Here is a 17,275-nt window from a genome sequence, read left to right as displayed (position 1 = left end):
AAAAGGTATATAAGGCTTGAGGACCAGGAACTAGAGAGGAAAAAGCATGTAGTTAGTTTAAGCTTTGGAGCAACACAGTTCAGCTGAGATTCATGTGGAGGAGGACTCAGAAGCTTCCAGCCTGAGGAAACAAGATCACCTGAGGAACTAGCAAGGTGAGATAGCTGTGGCTTGTTCTGCTTCTCTGATCTTCCAGCAATCACCCCAATAACTGGCCTCGGGTTTGGTTTCATTAATAAGACCTTTTAAGTTTCCTACTACAGCACACTACCAAAGGAAAAAGATAAACACCAACCCAGGTACAAACTCTTCAGTCTATAAAAGTGAACCTGCCTGTAAGATGTGCTAGTACAATAGTGGCAACAAAGCTTGTGGGACCAACCAACCAATATATGATTGGATTTAAGGTACACTCCATTGGATGGAATCCATCTCTAATACTGCTCAAGTGGCCAAGAACCTGGGACTAGACAGGCACCTAGAGGAAAACCAAATATGACTATTCTGCAAAGGGAACATGCAATAAAATGACATCTGCTATATACATAGGTCAGTGTTTCTTTCAGCCATCATCAGAGAAGCCTCCTCCTGCAGTAGATGGGAACTAATCAGGTACCTACAACTGGACAATACAGAGAGACCTTAAAATATTTAGTCCCAAATGGGATGTCTCCATCAAAGACAGCCCCTCAAGGCTAGGGAAACCTATGGAAAAGCAAGAGGAAAGACTATTAGAGCCAGAGTGGTTGGAAGACACCAAGGAAACGTCTTCTGAACACAGCAAGACCAAGGCACATATGAACTCAAAGAGACAGTGGCAGCATGCACATGGCCTGTACAGGTCTAGGCCTGATGAGGCCCCAGTGCTGAATGGGGAAGTAGACCAAAGCCGCATTCCTAATCTCTAGGAGATATCTCCAACTGATATCTGCAAATGAACAATTACTTTTTTCCAATGGAGTCTCACTAGTTATACCAACCACCTTTAAGGTCAGGCCCCATGCCCAGAAGATAGCCAACACAATAAACTCGATGGTATTTTTGGAGGGTCTTTGTCTCAGTCCCCCTGCTCACTTACAGGTCCTTTGCATATATATTTTGGCCTTTAGTTTTGTGCTTTTATGGGATTTTTGTGTGTGTCTCTTTATCTATACGTGTTTCCTGAATTTTCTTTTGCTCTTCTTCTGTTTGTTTTGTCCTTTTCTGGTTTGTTTGTTTTTATTTTATCTAATGCTATTATATTATTAATATGATTGTTTTCGATGCCTGTTTATATCCTAACAAGAGGCAGAAAGAAAGGATATGGATTTGGGTGGGTGGGAAAGAAGGGAGGATCTGGGAGAAGTTGGGAGATGGGAAAACATAATCAAAAGATATCATATTTAAAAAAAAATCAGTTTCAATAAAAAACACAACAAAAAGATCCAATGAAATACCTCCATATTATAAAGATTATACATGGCAAACTTATAGCCAATACTATAAACATTATAGTGATTGAAGAAAACTGAAAATATTTCATGTAAAATCAGAATGAGGCAAGGATGTCTCTCCATCTACTCTTATTCAATATACTGGTTGAAATTTTAATCAAAGCAACAAGGCAAGAAAAAGAGCATGAAAATGGAAAACGAAAAAATTAAATTATTCCTTATAGATGATATAATCCTCTAATAACTCTATACATGTGTAACATACATATACTGTATGTAATAAAGAAAAAAGAGGCCCTGAATTTGAAGTCTGAAGGGGAGCTGGTGGTGGGAGTGAATGGGAGGTTTGGAGAGAGCAAAGAGGAGATGATGTAACTATAATCTCACAAAAAATTTAGAAAAACAACCTAAGTCCCCAGCAGGAGACTTTTAGATCTGATACAAATATGATAAAGAAAAAAGCAGGATGTAGGATCAACACATGAAACAAGTAGTTGCCTGCACAGTAATAAAGAAGCCAAAAATAAGCACATACATTCTCAACAGCTGCAAACAACAAAACCGTTAGTTAAAAGAAGATGATCTGAACAAATTAGGCATCAATCTAACTCAAGACATGGAAGACTTCTGCAAAGAAATTTAAAGATCTCCCATGTTTATGGATTGATGGAATTGATTTTAAAGTGGTTATATTACAAAAGCAAACATAAGTGAAATCTCCATCAAAATTCTTATAATAGTGTTCCTTGAGACTGAAAAAAAAATCAGAAGTTTAGATGGAAACACAAAAGACTCAGAACAGTTGGAGCAATCCTGAACAAAACTAGCAATGGTGAAAGTATCAGAATACTCAATTCATTATTATAGAGCCATATTCATGAAACAATATGGTACCCTCTAAAAACAGAACACAGACCAAAGAAAGAACAAAAGCTACCTGATTTGCCATAAGGGTGGCAAAAATACACTGGGCTTTATAAAGGGCTTTCTCTTAAACAAGTGGTGGTCATATGGCAGGATGCCCAGATATATGAGGTGAAGCTAGATTTCTGTTTCACCTAGTACAAGAACCAAAACAAAATGTATTAGCGATCTTAAGAACTAAAATTGTGAAATTACTAGGAAAAAACCAATTTGAGATATAAACATAGAAAATGACTTTCTGAATAGGACAATTCAGGAAATAAGAGTAAGATTTAGCAAGTGGGATTGCATCAAATAAAAAGATTCTTCACAGCACTGAAGAGAATTATCATGATGAAAAGAAAGGTTATAGAATGGAAGGACAATTTTGCCAGCTACTTATCTGGCAATGGATTAATATACAGAAAAAGACAAAACCTTCAAGGAACAAATAAGAGTACAGATAAAATGGACACTTTTCAAATAAAGAGTACAGATGGCCAATAAATACGTGAAGATTTATTTGCTCAAAACCTTTACTCATCAGAGACATGCAAGCCAGAACAAAATGAGGTTTTATTCCACTACAGCCAGAACAATATTGGAGAGAAAATTAACAGAAAATACAAATGCTATTAAGAACGAAAGAGGCCAGGCAGCAGTGGTGCACACTTTTAATTCCAGCATCCGGGAGGCAGAGCCAGGTGGATCTCGGTGAGTTCAAGCCAGCCTGGTCTACAGAGAGAGAGAGAGAGAGAGAGATACAGGACAGGCAGCAAAACTACACAGAGAAACTCTGTCTCAAACAAACAAACAAACAAACAAAAGAATGAAACCTTTACACACTGCTTATGGGAACATATATTAGTCCAAATTAGCATGTTAAGTGTCTCAAAAATTAAAAATAGAACTACCATCTAATCAAGATATATAATTCTGGCTTGCTAATTAAAAGAATCAGAAAAATATCTTTATTGTAAAAACTCATGTTTCCATGTTTATCATGGCAGTGTCCACAGAAGTCACTTCCTGGGTGCCCATCAACAGCTGTATAGATAAATTAAATGAGGTTCATACATACATACATACATATAGAACATATACAATCAAGTTTTAAGACATAGCCCATTATGTCATTTGCAAGAAAATGGATGAAACTGCACATTAGTCTATTAAGCGATTTGAGGAAGACTGGAAAAACAAAAATCAAACGAACATTCTATTTTTTCCTCATTGGTAGAATTTCAGACACATATGTAAAAGGTAGGCCCAAAGGGGTATGGAAAAGCAGAAGGAACAGCAGAGAGTGGGATAAGAGAGGTGGGTGACTATTATCAAAGCACATCATCCGTATTCATGAAAACCTCTAAACCTGAGAGTTTCTACAGGTACCATACACTAACGGTAAAACAAAATGAAACAGGAAAAAAGCTTTTTTGCCTAACTACTTTTCACTTTCTATCCCAGTTTCCAACAGGAAACCCTTCCTCTTTAATCTACATTTCTCTATCTAAATTATATGGAAATTATTCCTCCATAACACCAGTTTCCTCGATAGCCTTTATATGCTTTCATTTTTTTGTCCTGATATATGTATTTATTTTCGTGTACAAGTACCATAAGACTCATGAAGAGAGCATAGAAACATCATCATTGTTCTGAACTTCTCCAGATTTAATTAGTGAGATGAATTTTTCTCTTATATATCTCAAGGAAATTTTCCTTTTTTGTCTTAAAATCATAGTTTGTCCTTACAAATTTGACTATCAAACCTATCAGTTATTTTTTCAATATATAACACAAGTTGTCATCTCAGGGTTAAACACAGCAGAGTGGGATTTATTTTCTTCTTGTTCCTCCTCTACTTCATATTCCTTACACTCTATCCTCTAGAATCAGGTTTCTCACCCAAGTGTGAAACTTCAGAAAAATCCTACTTGATATATTCTAGCCAATTAAAGGAATAATTTTAATCTTATCTTTGTTATATTTTTAATATTTTTTAAATCTTATGTTAATGAGATGTACACATTACCATATATTGCTAAAAATTTCTTTTGGGTTATAGACAACAGTATATTCACCTTTATTTCAATCAATTTTAAGAGAAAATAACTTATTTAATAAAATTGAGAGATACCTACAGTTTAAAAGAGTTGAGGGAGTGGTAAAAACAAGGTGGTGAGAACCTGATATCTATATTTTTATAATTCATGTCATTATGGCAGGACTTGTTTTCAGAGTCCCAAGATGGCACTTCTTGAGATGTGTATTTCTTTCTTTCTTTTTTGGTTTTTCAAAACATGGTTTCTCTGTGTAGCTTTGGAGCCTGTCCGGGAACTCACTCTGTAGACCAAGCTGGCCCTGAACTCACAGAGATCCGCCTGCCTCTGCCTCCCAAGTGCTGGGACTAAAGGCGTGCACCATCACCACCTGGCTGGTTATGTGTATTTCTTCATTCATACACATATTTAAACAGAATTTGTGCCCCAGTACTTCAAAGAAAGTTGGAGCTGAGAACCATGAACTGTGATAGGCTTGAATTCTGTGTTACCTGAAGTAATAGCTGTGGTTAGATGAAATTAAAATGGTGATTATATTAAGCTAACCTGCTCAAACTATGTGATGGGGATATGTGTAGTGAAGTATTAGGAGGAGGGAGTGGGAAATGCCTGCTGTGCAGGCAGCCAAAAAAAAATTGGCAATCAGTAGTAATCAGATCACTGGGAACTGCTGAAAAGTCAGTGCATTCACTGATCAAGTTCCTCTTTTTGATGTTAAGAAGAACAAAATTACATGGGAAAATAAAGTAGTAATAGTAACTGCAACTCTACCTAGGTTTCATATTCTTTATGGCATGGAATAATCTATTTGTATTTGTGTTAAGAAGCACCAAGAACATTAAAGGTGTTTTATTGAGTGTTACCTCTTTGTCTTTTTTCCATTCTTTCCTATGGAGGCACAGTATAAAGAGTAAGAGAATTAGATGCTCTGACAAATGACTCATCATTTAGTAAAAGAATAAAAATAAAGTCTAACTGAAAAATAAATATTTGCAAAAATGACAAAATGACTAATACTGCTACTACTTACAAAGAAATATTAAATCCCAGTCAATAAGTAAGTTCCTGAGTTCTACCATGAAGACATCCACATAGTATTTTGGAGCGATTTTCAAATTAGTTAGTTCCTCTAGAAAATTAAGTCATGAGGTAGCTGGAGGAGGGAAGAGGGGGATCTCTGACTGGTGTGTAAAATAAATGAAAAAATTTTCTTAATTAACAAAAAAAGAAAATTAGATCACAATAATTCACGTCTATTGTATGTGATAATTACTTTCTTTCATATGTACCTGAAATGATTGTAGTAGATATATAAATCCTTGTGAGAAATGAAAATAAATGTTACTTAAATAATTCTTAAGAAGTAGTATTTTACTATCTTTTAAATATTTATTCTTTATCATTTTTCACTTTATGTATATGTTTTTATCTGTTTGTAGATGTGTTCACTTGAGTTCAAGGATTCACAGGAACCAGAAGACTTGGATCCACCTGGAGCTGGAGTTAAAGGCTATTGTGAGCTACTTAACATCGGTGTCGGGAATCAAACCCAGGTTCTCTGGAAGGGCAGCACATGCCCTTAACCACTTATCCATATGAGGGCTAGAGCCCTCAAATAATTTTTGAGGATCTAATCTGATATTCTTAGAATATAGTAACCAATAATCTTGGTTATAAATGCAGAATCTTGCAATGACTTTATTTTAAAAACTCAGAATGTTTTCTATAATAGTTATAATAGCATTATAAAATGTGATTACCAAAAGAAAGGCTTCAAATTTGGCACCGCTAAAAGACACTCACTAATATTTAAACTAACCACAATTTAAATTTACTATGTGTCGTTTGAATAACTCAATTTTATTTTCAACCAGATATGTATTATGGAATGTAAGTGTTAAATCATACATTTGATAGTGTTATCTTCCAAGAGGTTATTATATACATACATAATTCCTAAGTAAATAAAGCCAAATTTTACCTGATTAACTAGTTTTATTTTTCTTTTTTGTTCCCTTTTATTTCATATGCACAGAATAGATTAAAATGGATTTTTTATCTTCTATTCATGGTCTAAATTATTGCTATTAACTGATTTATAAGAATTTTAATTTTAAGACTAACTTTCTTTGCTTTTCCTGAGTAAAAAAAGTAATATGTATATATAGGCACCTGTTTCTAAAGATTAATGATCACTAAAGTCACAGATTGAGCTCTCAATGGTTGCCATGAGAACATAGAGAAGAAAAACAAAAAGAGATGCAAGTTCATGAAAATAACAAGCCATTGCAAATTAAATATTAGTTTGATTAAGCTTTCTACGTGTTAAGACACAATGTAATCTTCCTAAATGCTACCTTAATTAAGCTAGGCAATTTATTTACAGGTATTCAATAAGACTGTAAAACAAACCAAGAAACCCAGACTTCTTGACCTGAATTTTTTAAAAGTCAAGTGATGAAAGTACACTGTTAAAAATGACAGAATTTTAATGATTGTAGAGTAATTTCGGTACCAAAGATAAAAATTAATTCCTTGATGTGGTATGCTCAATAACCTTGAAGATCTTACACAATAAAGTAACTCATTTTCCATATGTTATAGCCCACCTCCAAATAAAGGAAGTATGATATATATTTGCAAGATCATTATTCAAAACTCATTGTCTTACCCGTTTATCTGCACTGCCTGTTGCATGATGGGAATTACTGATGATACCAGGGATGGGCTGTCCATGATGTGCCATGAAAACAGCAGGACTGGTGTAGAATGGATGCTTCTAATGTATAACATATAACAATTATGAATACTGTGAGAGCAAAGCATGAAATTACATAAGCAAAATGACTAAAAGAAAAAATGATCACAAATGGAACAATGAAATGTCAAATTTTTCTAAATTTAAAGTGACAAAATCATCTTTGACTTTATATGTTGTATTTTCCTTTACAACCAAAATTGATGCTGTAAAGGAACAACAATGAACTGTAATTAAAAGGACTAACCCTTTTAATTAAGGAATAAAAAGAAAGAACACACAATGATTTAAAAATGAACCTATTTTCTTAACTGGTTCCACTAAAAAAATTCAATTTAGTATTAATAGTATGGTTAGGATTTAATGCATTATTGAATGGTCTACGGGCAAAATCTGGTGGTGTTCAATGAAGGACTGTCTAATGGATGTGAGAAGGATTGCTAGTGACTCTGATCTGTTTATCTTCAATAAGGAATTCAGAACTAAGCCATATGAAAAGTCTTCACACACTTAAAACTGCTATTGGCTGCAGCTACTAATATGTCTACAAAGTAGTATCAAGAAAATATGTAAGGCTGAAAAAGATGATCTGATTAAATATTTTCATACCTTGATTTTTATCAAAGTTTCCACAAAACTATAACTTCTGATTATTGTTCAGAACTATTGAAAATCAGTATTAACCTAAATGCTAGCAAAATGGTAACAAAGTAATCATTCTCTTACACTGTTTTTTTAATAAAAGAACAAATACTTTGTAATAATTAAAAGAGATTTTCCCCTCTATGGTCATAGCCAAAATGTGATCTACAATTTATTTCATATAGCAATTAAATTTTAAACCTGTGTAATATCGAACAATGAATGATTATCATTACTAAAGTGATATGCTACTTTCTAAAGATATTAAAATAGAGCATCTGGGTTTTAGTAGGCATAAATAATAATATAAATCATGTTCATTATGATGAACATGTGACATTAAGATCACCAAATTTACTCAAACATCTCACTGTACTGTATTTATTTCTAAGTCCATCTGAAGAAAATTTGTAAACTCTGGTGTTACCTTAATATTTAATATTACTTTATTAAATTAAAAGGAAAATATATTAATTTCTTCTCTATACCACAAAGATAAATTGTGTTTGACAATAATTGAGTAAATATTTAGTTGGGGAAAATTCAAAACCCTCTTATGCACTTGTCTTTAAAAAATTTTTTTTGTGGTAATGTGATCCTCTTGACCCTGGAATTGTTAGGGGTTCCCTATACCTTCACACCAGGCAAAATTTTTAAAATTACTCTTTTCCAACTAATTTCGAGAATTATCTGAGGTCTTTTAACTTTTCTTTTTTTTTTTTTTTTAATCTGTGGAATTTGGATGTTCTAAATATATAATCATTGTATATTTAATAAAATGGCAACTTTAAAGAGTTCTTAAATCATATTATTTATCACTATAGTGTCTATAGGTAATTGGCATCTCATTAGTGCCTTGGAGCACAAACTAACTTCAGTGCTTACAAACAATCTGTACCAGGACAGAGAACAGAATGACAAAACGTAATGGATATTCAAGTTCCAGTTTTAGGATGCTCTCAAGAAGTATTAAACTTATGGAAGGATGAAATGGAAAGAGGGATGAAATGAGTAATTTCCCCATGGGTGTTTCAGAACTCTGTCTCTCTCAGCAGACTTACCTTTGCAGCAATAGCTGCTGCAGTTATATGTGATGAGGAACTATCTTCTGTTGAAGCTACACCACTGTCTTTCTTTTCCTCTTCCTCTTCTTCACACTGAACCCCTTTGTCTTCTGTCTGTTTATGGGGGCTAGTTGTAGGAGGCGGAGAAAGAGGAGGTGGTGGGGAAGGTAGATCTTCAAGTTCATCATGCACCTCCTTTACTTTTACAATGGCATCACGTAAAAGGTCAATGGCATGAGGTAGAGCTGGCAGTATGAACTGAAAGCATTCCTGCCCACAAAGACAAAAAAAGAATAAAAATTAGGCTTCTTAGGAGACATATAAAATAGTGGCAGTCAAACTGATTCTAACTTTGGACTTGTATTTCCATCCATTTCAAGAATGAGTCATATTTGACATATCTTTTTTAATGTGAAATATGAAAAAAATTGCAGCATATGGTATTTTCCATGTTAGAGGTTATGGTCCTTAGATGAATGTACACTAAGCTTTTTTTTTTCTTTTTCTTTTCTTGAGCTGAAGATCAAACCCAGAGCCTTGCACTTGCTAGGCAAGTGCTCTACCACTGAGCTAAATTCCCCAACCCTGTACACTAAGCTTTTAAAATACAATTTTGATACAACTTTGGATTTATTTATGCTTTTTATAGAAAGGATACGAAAGGCAGGAGAGTTTTCAAAATGTTTGCTAGCGCAAGACTTGGATCTAACAAACCACATTAAGGACCAGAATTTTTGTTGTTGTTGTTCAGATTGGAGATTCTATTACCATAAAGCATACAAGTATAGTCATCACAAAAACCACTATGCAATAAGTAAAAACAAAAATAAAATTGTAAAACGTTGTGAATAGAAGTCAATATAATATTTTCTTCATGTACCATTATTATCTATAACGCATCCCCAGAAGATAACAGGCAAGGACTTATAACCAGAATACAGAGCTAATTATGTCTGAGGAAAAGATGGAAGTCTTTCTCTTTCACATTAAAGCAACACCTTAGTAAAGTCTAAGAGGTGAAGAAATATCTTAAAAATTTTAGGAGCATTAATGGCATACCTTGGAGAATGCCTAATCTTTTGATTCTCTTTGTAGGGCTCAATTTCTTACTGTTTAAACAGTATGTTAAAGAATATAACCTTGACGAAACAGAGGTTTGATATCTTCCTTCAGCTTGTAGGAGGCTATACTCAGACATTAGAATGTCATGCCTCATAAAAATGTCTTTATTTGCTGGCATCTTTGACTACCAGATACCCTGAAAACTATGAATACCAAAGGCTCAAGCTGGTATTCCTCATTGGCAATGCTCTGCATGTACATTGTCATGTGTCTAGGACAGGATGGTAACATGGGTGTGATTCTAAGGAAGAAAAGACAATGAAAGCTCTTTGTTTCATAGGTGACTCTTGTGTTCTGCCCTATGCACTTTCCCTTTCCTCATTTTAATCCATATCACCTTTCTGTGTAAATAATAACTATAACACCTTTCAGTGAATTCCGTGAGTCTTAGTGAATTAGCATGTAGGTTTAGGACTCACTTCAAGTTGAAGTTGTCATTAGTGAAGTGCATCATTTGGAATGTTCCAACTTTGCAGGTGGCTGAAGAAGATGACAACAAATAATTCATGCTTGAACTATGTGATGTTCCTAGGGCCGGTGAATTGTCACCACAACCTATACCGCTATGCTGTATCTCAGCTATACTTACATACTTATTTTTCTAACTCAGGAGCAGTGTTCAACGTCATATGGCTACATGTTCAGGAAAAAAAAAAAAAGCTATGAAAAACTGATCTATTGAAGATATAGATGCATGGGACATATTGAAGTCATTCCTGGGATATCAAGGTGTGTATTAAAGTAAAATATACCAATGTCCATCCAAAGAGCTTCTTCCTAGGATTAGAAATTGAGTAGAATCCATTTGGATGCTTAAATTGGTTACTTACAAAGAAGTAAGTGAACACTAGATAGCTACAGCAAAGCAAGATAGGCCAAGTTAAGATATATTAACCTTGCACCCTTTGAAGCATGCAGTGTCAACAATAACTGTCCAATCTGTCAATAAGTACATCAGAAACCATAGAAAGCCATGGAAAATATTCTGAAGAGGGCAAGTTCCACATATAACTGTCAAATTAAAATTGATGCCAGTAACTCCTGAGGATACAAATAGGTTTAACATTTTGATCTTTGGAGAATGACATGGGCGCTTCAAACTTTTGTCTTCACATAGGGGGAAAATGGTATGAAGGGCTCTTATAAGCCTTCATCAGTGTCTCATCACATTCAATATAGGAAGGCAAATGAATAAGGAAGGTTCCTACTAGTTGAGTTCACTTTTGAAGGAAAGGGGCACTTAGACAAAGACACTCTAACTAAATGCTTTTCCTTACACATGTACCCTTTCCCCCATGATAACTAAACTTTTTTTTCTAATCTGACACAAGTGGCCAAGCAACAATACAACTGTGGGTGCCACAATAGGGGACACTTTCTAAGCAAGAATATGTTAAATATTATCTTTAATTTTTTTTTTTTTTTTGGTCGGAATTCCTGATGTTTGCTTTTGCCCTGGATAAGTTAGATCTGACAATGAATGATACTATATTGCCTAAGTGGAAAGATAATCCACTAGCTCTTTTTCTGTAACCATATCATATGAACAGGAATGGACTGAGTGGGAGGTGTTATGAGGCACCTAGCCTATGGGCTGCAAGCCCTATGGGGTTCAGGGTACCTACATATATAGCTAAATACAAAGCCAAAATGACCTGCAAACTTTTTTTAAGTGATTGAGTGGTTCTTGTACATGAATTTGTAGATGACAATGTCCTGTTGCAAAATAAAAGGTTAACCCAATACTATTAATGGTAATGTGAATCAGCATAGTGGTTGAACTTTATACCTCTTCAAAGATGTAAGAGACTCAAAACAAGGTATGTAATGCTTCATAAGACAAGCATAATGAAGGCCTGACTTTATTTTAATCTACTGTCTTTGGACTTTATATTTTTTCAGTTGTACTATTTCTATATTTAGATATGTTATAATATTGGCATTGTTATTACCATAGAAGTACTGATTTATTCTTGGTCAAATATATTTGGGAAGTAAATTTAGGCCTCCTTAAAGTGTAATACCAACAGAAAATGATTGGCCAGCAAATGACTGGAAACTGTTTCAGCTAACTGCTGTTATATAGCATTGCATGAATATTAAGATTAAGATGGAAAATTAGTAAATTAAAATAGTAAATTATAATTAAAATATGAAAATATATATATAGTGTCTTTAAAGAGTAGATTACTTGTTTCTCTAAATCTAACCATATTTCATGTTTCTGCTTGCAAATCAGGCATATTCTCATTGATAATATTGCTGTGTTGTGATATAATAAGTGTTAAAATATAATTTTTTGAGGGATGTTAATTGTTTGGTAAAAAGCCTTAGCCAAAGGCCAGGACATACCATACCATATGTAGTACAGAATTAATTATCACACAGAAAGAGTCTAGCCTTGCCTTTAGCTACTAGAAGGCCAACTTCTAGGATACCAGACTGCTATGACTGAGAGTGTTCTTGGTTGTTAGAGGGTTTGGGCAACCACATCTCCTAACAATGTAAACTACAATGAAGGTTTGGACATACTTTGCTATTGCTTTGCCTTTGAAAGATATTGGAGGCTAAAGGGATAAGGACTAAAATTCAGCCATGTGGACAGTATATAATGAGCTAGCATGAATAAACAAACAGAAACACGGTAAACGTAACAGCTCAAACTAGATTATCTGATTGTTGATATTCCATGTAGGATGCCACAATGCCAAGAGAGTAATAACTTCCTGAGTACACAGGAAGAGGGTGACAGAAGCTCTGCATCTGGTATGTTAACTGGACTCCAATGCACTTCTCTTGGCTCAATTTAATCTGTATTCTTTCCTTCCATAAACAATAACTGTAAGCCTATAAAGTGTTAGTGAGTTCTCTGATTCATCCTAATGTATTACAGAATTTGAGGGTGCTTATTGGGAATCTCTTGAACTCCTGATTAGTGTCAGTAGTGAGCAGCTTTGTGCTATGCTCAGATTGTGGGTTGTCTGCTCCTACAGTTGGTTGGCTATAAGTCCATTCATTAAACCATCTGATGTAAAGAATGCTTACCTGAGATCCTTTCTTGCTACCAGGTAGGTTAATTATCAGCGTTTTCCCCCTTATTCCACACACTGGTCTGAAAAGAAAGAGAAAGTGGATTAAATAATGAATTGCAACAAATATTCAACAAAGGCGAATCATACTGTTTTATATGAGAACATCTATTATAGGAGTAAAATGTTATAGTAAGAGATTATCAATTATTATACATATAGAACATTCTGACTGACGTTTTTATTTTATTTTATTTTTTATTTTTTTGGTTTTTCGAGACAGGGTTTCTCTGTGAGCTTTGTGCCTTTCCTGGAACTCACTTTGGAGACCAGGATGGCCTCGAACTCATAGAGATCCTCCTGTCTCTGCCTCCCGGTGCTGGGATTAAAAGTGTGCACCACCACCGCCCGGCCCTGATGTTTTTATATTAGTGGTTAGTACAGTGAATTTAAAAAATGGACTGAACATTGAATCAGAATAAACTAGCTATTTTAAAGTAATCTGACACTTATACAACTGCCTTTTTGTTTAATTTTAGCTTTTCAAATTGTAACAGTTCAAGGATACTGAGCATTAATATATGTAATGTTGTAATAGTAATGTTCAAAAGTGGTGGCTCATGCCTTTAATCCCAGCACTCTGGAGGCAGAGCCAGGTGGATCTCTGTGAGTTCGAGGCCAGCTTGGTCTCCAAAGCAAGTTCCAGGAAAGGCGCAAAGCTACACAGAGGAACCCTGTCTCAGGGGAAAAAAAAAGTCTAAATTAGAAAGCATTCAAGAGTTAAGTGAGGTTTAGATTTGTTCTTTAACTTTTCAACAAGTGTAGAAAGTAAACAGGGATTTTTACAAATGAACTGCTGTTGGGGGGAAAAGGCAAGAGAGCTTAGTCATAAACAGAATCATTGCTAGCTACAGGTATTTTAATATAGAAAGGTCTTTGAGAGATTCTGGTCAATTTCTTTTTTAAAAATTTATTTTTCTATATTATAATTTAATTATATACTTCTCCCTTCCCTTCTTGCCCTTCCCCCAGGTCCCTCTCCTCACTCCTTTTCAAATTCATGGTCCCCTGTTTCACTGGAGAACTTCAATTCCATGTTTAAATCAGCTGGCTAGAAACAAAACAAAAGGAGATGGCACTAGACACAGAGAAACCCTGTCTCGGAAAACAAAAAAACAAAAAAACAAAAAAATTGTGTGTCCAGAATAGAAGGCCTGAGTGTAGTGATGTATTGTGTACCCTAATAAACACACTTGGGGATTGGAGGACAGAGCCAGCCACTAGATTAGACACAAAGGTCAGGCAGTGGTGGCATACACCTTAATCCTATCACTCAGGAAGCAGAGATCCATCTTGATCTCTGTGAGTTCAAGGTCACATTGGTAACAGGGCCAGGCAGTGGTAGCATACACCTTTAATTCCAGTACTGAGAAGCACACATGCCTTTAACCCAGGAAGTGACATCTGGGCAGAGAAAGGTATATAAGGCACGAGGAAACAGGAACTCTATTTAGACTGAGGATTTCATAGAGGTAAGAACTAGTGGCTGGCTGTTTTGCTTTTCTGATATTTCAGCTTTCACCCTGATATCTGGCTCTTTTATTTATTTATTTATTTTTTTAATTAAAAGACCATCTAAGATTCGAACAACATCGGAGTTATCTTTTTCTTTTAAAAGTTTTCTTTAAATTGTTCTTTGACAATTTCATACATGTATGGAGTATATTTTAATAATTATAAAAATTAGAATTCTGCTATCTCACTGGCTGGCTGGATTTTGATGTGGTTACATTTTATTTTTATCTTTGAAAAAGAAATTATGCTATTTTAAAACATTTATAAGTAAGAATTTTTTGTCATGTAATTCTATTTTACAAATGTTCTTATGATGGAGTTTATTCTATGTCAATGATTTTTTAAAAAAATCTATAATTGTCATATATTTTATTTTTCTTGTCTTACAATCTGAATGGGAAAATTTGTTAGCATTTACTTAAAGCCTTGCATATATTTGAAAATGTCTACTAATCATCCTTTATCTATTTCATTTTGGAATTCACTCTTTTATTAAAAACTGTATTTCCTAAACTTTGCATTAGTTCTTTGAGATTTCTTACAATATATATTGATCATAATACTTCCCAACACTTCCAAAATCCATTTTCCCACCGAACTTTGTGTCCTTTTAAAAACAAACCAAAACAAAACTCTTCAAGGCCATATTTTTAGATGTATAAGCTTCCAATGAAGCATATACAACTTACTAGGGGATAAATTCTTGAGAGGAAAAAAAAAAGAAATCCTTCCTAAAGTCTCTACTGCTGCTGGTGAGGTGACAAACACTTTAGTCCCAGCTGTGGGAGGCAGAGGCACAGGAGTATCTCTAAGTTCAAGGTGGGGCTAGCCTCAAAAGCATAGAATAAAAGCATTACATCTCTAAGTGAGGGCATGAGGAAGAATGTTATAGGAGAAGCAGACTGGAGTGGTTTTTAATGAAGGAAATATTCAACAGATGGAAAGGGTTTGGGAAAGAATGAAGGAAGAGTAGTTTATGTGGGAAATATGAAGCAACACAGGAAAATGTTAGTTTGATACACAGTAGTTTTCAATGTGTGGTCTCTGGACCAGCATTATATATGTTATTTGGGTACTTACAAATGCAAATCTCCCAACTCTCTTTTCCCTCTTCCTCTCTACTGCTGAACTTAACCTTGCCTCCATATGTCTTTAATTGGTGAGTTATACTAAACAGAGATGGTGGGAAGTTGCCCATAGTGTGGCCTGTCCACCAGCACTGAAGAAGCACTATTTGGCAGCCTGAATGAACTCTCTAGAGACACTCATCATAGTGGAGAGAGGTCATGGGCCAAGCACTGGTCTGCAGTTTATCCAAGACTATGGGAACTGGATCCAGTAATTTGGATGTTTATAAGAGTGCTAGTTGATTTGGATGCTTGGAAAACTGTGAGAAAAGTTGTAATGGATTGTGTTTGGTTTTTATACTATTTATTCTCAGTGCAATTCTGTATTAATTACTGAAACTCGCTAATAAGTTTTCAAAATTCCTTTATTAAAAAGAGTAACATAATTTTTGAATTATAACACATCAAGTACTAGATGAAAAAATAGGAACCACATAAGTACTTGACCCATCTTCTTTCAAAAGTTACATTGGGCTTAGATATTGAAAGTCACACAATCATTATACAGGACTAGAATATAATCTTTAGGCATTGGGGACCAATGATGGATTCTGCTCAGTACTACCAAGCACTACCATTTCAAGAATAATATTTAAAAATGAACTTAAAGTAGGCTTATAACAGAAAGGAAAGAAAGCCCATATAATAGAATATATTAGACAAAAATTGACATGATATCTTTTTTTACTTTCTGATGTTTATTTCCCAGCATCTAATAAGTATTCTTTATTTTCTTTTTATATTTATTTCCCTTTATATCCAACTTTGATTTCTATCATGTTTTCACTTTCCTAAATTTGACAGAAGGTGATTAATAGGGGAATTTTTTATTATTAAAATTATGACAATTAAATTGAGCTGACAGTAAGTAACATCTAACAGTTACGTTTTTTGTTTCTTGACATGCACTTTATTAACGTTCTCTTTGTGTCTTTCTTTTCTTCTGTCTCTCTGTCTTTCTGTGTGTGTGTGTGCACACACGTGCAAGTGTACTTGTGTACAGAGATCAGATGACAACCTCAAGTGTCATTTCTCAAATAACTTCCACATTTTGTTGGATAGGATAAGTAGGCTAAGCTGGCTGGCCAGCAAGCTTCATGGACTGCCTGGCTCCACTCCCCACACTATGATTTCTGTCATTATAAGTTTTTGCCACCATACTCATCTTATGTACATGTTTTCTGAGGCTCTGAAGTCAAGACCTGATGCTTTCCAGGCAATGCTTTACTGACTGGACTATCTCCCTACCCTTCACTTAATTTTCATATCACACCAACAACAGCCCTATGGAATAGCTTTCATAATTTCTACTTTTCAGATGAGATAACAGAGTTTTATGGTTATTTAACCAAAGAAAAGTAAAACATAGCTGGAATTACTAAACTTCTACCCTAACCCCAACTCCAGGATTTTCTGCATGTAAGGCAAAAATATCTACAATTAAGCTATATCCCAACTCCACAGCTGAGATTTACACTTTTAAAAAGTAGAAATGAAAGAATATAAGGTGTAATGACAATATTGGTTTGTGGGAAATCAATTCTTCTAGAAAATTTTCA

At 34.6% G+C, this 17,275-nt stretch overlaps 1 protein-coding gene across 21 annotated transcripts in view; it reads right to left on the bottom strand.

Annotated features, from left to right (window-relative positions):
• The window catches only part of Gphn (gephyrin), a 396,859-nt gene that overhangs the window by 190,313 nt on the left and 189,271 nt on the right, over window positions 1–17,275 (bottom strand). For 11 of the 21 annotated variants that reach the window (XM_036205531.1, XM_036205522.1, XM_036205514.1 and 8 more), the window contains 3 exons: window positions 13,031–13,097; window positions 8,861–9,133; window positions 7,071–7,178 (listed from right to left, as the gene is read on the bottom strand). In XM_036205531.1, coding sequence (XP_036061424.1) covers window positions 7,071–7,178; window positions 8,861–9,133; window positions 13,031–13,097 — 448 coding nt within the window. The remainder of the gene's footprint in view (window positions 1–7,070; window positions 7,179–8,860; window positions 9,134–13,030; window positions 13,098–17,275) is intronic. The other 10 variants (XM_036205519.1, XM_036205528.1, XM_036205521.1 and 7 more) reach the window with 1 other exon arrangement.

This window comes from Onychomys torridus, chromosome 14 (genome assembly GCF_903995425.1).
Source record: "Onychomys torridus chromosome 14, mOncTor1.1, whole genome shotgun sequence".
NCBI lineage: Eukaryota > Metazoa > Chordata > Mammalia > Rodentia > Cricetidae > Onychomys > Onychomys torridus.
Note: the sequence above shows the minus strand (reverse complement) of the source record. Positions and strands in the feature narration are given on the sequence as shown.